The sequence below is a fragment of the Hipposideros armiger genome, unplaced genomic scaffold (assembly GCF_001890085.2).
Source record: "Hipposideros armiger isolate ML-2016 unplaced genomic scaffold, ASM189008v1 scaffold_502, whole genome shotgun sequence".
Lineage (NCBI taxonomy): Eukaryota > Metazoa > Chordata > Mammalia > Chiroptera > Hipposideridae > Hipposideros > Hipposideros armiger.
In genome coordinates this window covers 85,993-91,252 of record NW_017731852.1, presented here as the reverse complement: position 1 = coordinate 91,252, position 5,260 = coordinate 85,993, and the positions used below count along the sequence as shown (strand labels likewise).

The 5,260-nt window shown below is 41.2% G+C and overlaps 1 protein-coding gene across 5 annotated transcripts in view; it reads right to left on the bottom strand.

The window, feature by feature from the left end:
• The window catches only part of LOC109396047 (adhesion G protein-coupled receptor E4-like), an 88,453-nt gene that overhangs the window by 46,614 nt on the left and 36,579 nt on the right, over positions 1-5,260 (bottom strand). The window contains exon 17 of one of the 5 annotated variants that reach the window (XM_019667585.1): positions 2,288-2,659. The exons of the other annotated variants lie outside the window; for them this stretch is intronic. Within the exon in view, the coding sequence (XP_019523130.1) occupies positions 2,549-2,659 (111 nt within the window). The 3' untranslated portion in view covers positions 2,288-2,548. Of the gene's footprint in view, positions 1-2,287; positions 2,660-5,260 lie in introns of those variants that run through there. 5 annotated transcript variants of the gene reach the window in all.

Sequence of the window (5,260 nt, the reverse complement as noted above, 5' to 3'; positions counted from 1 at the left end):
CTACGCCATCACCGGCAACTCATGGCAGCCCAGCTCCAGGTTGAGCTGTTGTTCAGCATCTTAGCTGTAGAAGGCAGTGTCACTGGTCCTCATGTGTGGGATCCAAACTGGGGGCCCTCTGGCATCCCAAGCCAGCTCTTAACCAACTCGCCACTCGGCCGGCCCTCAAGCCAGCTCTTAACCAACGCGCCACTCATCCGGCCCCAATAATTTTCTTCTTCACTGCACCTCAAATTGGGGATTTCTGTTGGCATTGAATTGGAGCCAATGACCGTGGGTTGACCCAACCAAGAAAATTGAACCACTGGTTGCTTGCCACACACACATTTATTCTCATTCAGCAAGTTAATAAACAATCAGTGAACTGACCCACTAAGTGACAATAAGAGCTAACAAAAGCTCTGTGCTACCTTATTCCAAGGATTTGGTCAGTCTTTCTTGGTGTCTCGCCACTGTTTGCTCCCAACTGCTGTATCAGAGCAATATTTTGCCCATGGGTGTTCTTTATCCTAAGCAGTGAAGGGAGTCATAGTGACTTCATGGCATACATGAAATGGTCCAGCACACTCTGGAAAGACTCAAGGAGACTAATGCTGTTGTTTTCCAGTGTTTGCTGGCAGGCAGGAGTAAGTCATGCTGGCTTGTCTTCTCTGAGCATGGCAGCCTAATGAACTTGTAAATGTATTTACAGGTTTAAAGTCACATGTTTGTATACAAAATGCTCCTTTTCCTCTGTCCAACCCATCACAGTCAGTAATCCAGGTTGACAGAATACATCATATCACCTTGAATTTATACATCAGATCACCATGTATTTGTAAATTACACTTATCACAAAATATCCCTGGAATAAATTCCTAGCAATGAAATTTTTAAATGAAAGGATGATGCACATAGTAAATTTGTATAGTTAATGTCAAATTGTCCTCCTAAAAAAGTCTACATTTTATGCAAGTTTTACTTCTGTAAATTTGAAATTGTACAATATATATATTACAAAAACCGCGTGAATCTCCCTAAATTTTCACTTTTCAAAGGGAATCACACAATTTTAAAGCCAGCAGGTGGAGTGAATCATACACTCTGGTTATGCTGCTACTGTGAGGAGGACACATTGGAGCTGGTTAAGCAGAAAAGGGGCACAACCCTTTGTCCACGACCCAAAAACACACACCAAAGCTCTTCAAATGAATTATGGTGACCCTTGGTTTTCATTTTAACATTTACTGTTGTTATAATTTAAAATTGTTTTTAAAATGTTGGGGGGTAACAAAGTCATCCATGCATTTATTAATTCTAGTGCTGAAAAACACACCTAAAATCCAATAACTTTGGAAAATAATTTAGAAAGAGTAAAACAAAACAAAGAAGGCCAAATCACCACTGCAATATGGCATGCTGTTTCAGGAGCATTTATACTAGGACATGTTCGAGATGACACTGAGAAAAGAAAATTATTTTTAACCTGGGAATACGAGTAGGTTCAAAAAGGTCATCAGGCAAAGAAAACAGGAAAGCACTGGTGACCTGACCACAAGCTCCTTCCTGGTGACAATACAATGTTAAGCAGGGATGGTGGTGAGTTTTTGCAAGGTAAGAATGCAACCCACTTTTTATATCTATTCATGTGGGAATTATTGAATTATGCAGATGTTGAGTGATGAAAGATCTTCAGAAGCATAAAATGCAACAGAGAAGCCAGAGAGGGATTGTGAGCTGAACCCAGATGTCAGCCAATTAGTCAGGCAGTGTAGCAACATCTGGAAGAAGAAAATCCAAGCATTTCCCTCCTCATTAAAAAGAATTCCTAGATAAATGAACAAACAAAACACAAATAGACTCATAGACACAGAGAACAAACTGATGGTTGCTAGATGGGAGTGGGGTTGGGTGATGGAGGAGAAAGATGAAGGGATTGGGAAGTACAAATGGGTAGTCACAAAATTTTCATGGCGATGTGAAATACAGTATAGGGAGTATAATAAATAATATAGGAAAGACTACGTAGGTTATCAGATGCATACTGGACTTATTGGGGAGATCACTTCATAGATTATATAAATGCCTAATAACTGCACTGTACACCTGAAACTAATATAAAATAATATTGAATGTCAACTATAACTCGTGTGTGTGTGTGTGTGTGTGTGTGTGTGTTCATAGGATGTAAAGTACAGCATGGGGCATATAGTCAATGGTATTGTAATAGCTATGTACGATGTCAGAAGGGTAGTACACTTGTTGGGGTTATCACTTTGTGAGGTGTGTAAATGTCTAATCATTATCTTGTTTTATACACCTGAAACTAATAAAAAACAGATGAAAAACCAATCAAACAAATAACAAAAGAATTCCTAGAATTGAATTGCATGTGACATATAATACTAAAATCCAGGTCTAAGAATTCTCCCACATGCCCCTTTCTTTCTATGGAGCTAGAAGCCAAAATAGGGGAATGAATCAGGACCCATTTTCAGAGGAAAGATAACAGACGGTAGCATTTGTCCAATCCATATATGACCATATAGAGGAGCCATCCATAAGCAGCTCATTTTTCTGTTCTTCGCCAAAAAACAGCGACAAGATGAGTCCTAGGCTGTGGATAAACAGACACATTGTCTCTTCTGCAAAAGGTTTTCGAAGACTTCCCCAGTTCCTCCTACATGGTGGAGACAATGTGGAGAAAAGCTGATGAGAAATTTAACACCTCAGAAATTAACTAAAATGTGTAGCATTACTGGAGCTGACAATGTCGAATTTCTCTAAGGTCCAAAGATGAATAAAGGAGTCCTATGTGACTCTACAGCTCCCCTCCAATCTTATTATAGATAGTCTTTTTATTAATTTTATCTGTTCACAAACAATTGCAGTGTGTTTCTTGTGTGCCAGATGAAATTCTAAGCACTTAACATCTATGACCTCATTTAATTCTCATGATGAAATACTATTATTATCCCCATTTTTCAGATGAAGAAACTGAGGCACAGACATTATAAGTGGCTTGTGCAAGGTCACACAGCCTGGAAGTGGTGGAGTTAGGGCTTGAATCCAGGCGCTTTGGTTCCATTTAAACACAACAGTGACAGGTCACTTAAAGGCTACAGTGAATTAATAAAAATTTTAAAGTTGAATGTGTGCTTTTTAGAAGGTAAAGTGCTGATCAAAGATAGGGGATTATAATTATTGTCAAGGTATTATGTATACCGTATTTGCCGGCGTATAAGACGATTTTTTGGCCCTGAAAAATATGCCTCCAAGTGGGGGGTCGTCTTATACGCCAGGTACACTTCAGATAGACTNACCATCATTGCGCTCTTCCTGGCAGAGGCAGATCAGTCGCCGGCTTCTGGACGGCTGCTCACTGCAGCTTGAGGGCCGCTCACGCTGGCTGCTGGCTACACACGGTAGCCCATGGCAACCCACTGCAGCAGGGGCTGCAGGCTATGCCGTAGCCGGTGACTCATGGCAGCCCAGCTCCAGGTTGAGCTGTTGTTCAGCATCTTAGCTGTTGAGGGCAGTGTCACTGGCCCTCATATGTGGAATCCGAACCGGGGCCCTCTGGCGTCCCAAGCCAGCTCTTAACCAATGCACCACTCGGCCAGCCCAAGCTGATTCTTGAAGAATGCAAACAGGTGAGAGAGGCAGAAGAAAAAGGCAGCTTTCGCATTGGGGGCTGGGGGGGGGGCGGAAAGTATTGAATAGGGAGGTGTAAACCTGTAGCACCTAAAATATTTGGCTTGTTTATTGTCTTTTTGCAACTGTCCTGGACTGGAGAATAACAGCCGCATTATTGGGACTTAAACACAAAGATTTGTCAAGTGCCCGGGAAGGCTACATTTTTCTTTCAGGAGCTAGTTTCTGGCAGCTGTTTTTCCCTGTCCCTGTGGTTTCAGCCCCCCCAGCCATCATACTTCCATTTCCAGTTCAAAGAGATGCTTATTTTGTTTTTAACAAAATAATTGGGTTGTCTTTTGACTATACATTTGGAATATATTTTCTGTCATTTTATCTGTTTGGAGAAAAGAGATGATTTCTCTTGAATTTACTCAATCTTTTTATTGGGGAAGTGATCCTATAACATCTGTCTACTTACAAACCTGTTTACTAGGAAGGAGATTATATTATATTCACTGAACTGCACACTGCTTTTTGCACATGGCACATATATCTTGGAGATCTTTTCATAAGAGCACATAAAATGTGCCTCATTTAAAAAATGTGACTGCATATTATTTATTACATTCTATGGATATACCATAAATCACTGAAACAGTCCTGATGGATTGACACCTTGTTCCCATTACAAACAATGGAATAGAAACAGTGGAACGGAAAGGGATGCATCAACATGCTAATGAATTTTTGTGAATGAATCTGTTCTATTTAAACTAGATGCCAATTATTATATGTGAGAATGCTCTTTAGATTTTTAGCTTGGTTGATAGCAAAGAACCAGTTCAAAATGTCAATATGAAGAGGCAAGTATGGACCCTGAGAAAGAAAATACCTATTAAGAAGGACTCCTGGTGGCTAACTGGAATCAAATTAAAAAAAAAAAAGAAGGCCTAGCAGCCGTTTCTAAACAGGGACCCAGGGGCTTCTACTGCAAGGCATGCTTCAGGGAGAAACCTGCACTGAACTGCCTGCCTGCACTGTATTCCTGCCCTCTGAGCTAACCCATATAAAAGAGTTCCTAGAATTGTATTTCAACCAATAATAGGACTGAGGCTTTTCCCATCCAGTAGGAACTGTGCAGCTAAATCTTCACCAGCCAATCAGAGGGGCTCCGTTCTGACCAATGATGACAGTGCTTTTAGGACCAATCAAACTGCAAGTATTTGGAGTCCTCATTTGCATGAAGACGGACCAATCAGGGACCAGGGGCGGGGACTTCTGCCTATCTAAGTCAGCTCCCCTGTGGCTCTGAGAGTGCACTTTCCATTTTCACCTAAGACTGCAGGCTGTGTTTCCCTGGCTGGAAATGTCATAGAAGCCTCAGCAGAGCAGGATAAGCAGAGTGGAGCAGACCAGCACAGAGCAGAGCTGCCTCACAGTCGTGCTGCTTCACAATTCAGCTGTAACACTATTGAGCTGTTCCACAGCAGTGCTGTTCTCATGTTCTCACAGCTGTATGTATCACCACTGAGCTGTTTGCATTGAATAATTATCTTCTTTTTTTTTTTTTTCCAAGATTTTATTGGGGAATTGGGGAAGGGGAACAGACAAGTTGCTGTCGTTTTATTCTTCCGTCTAGTTGTGG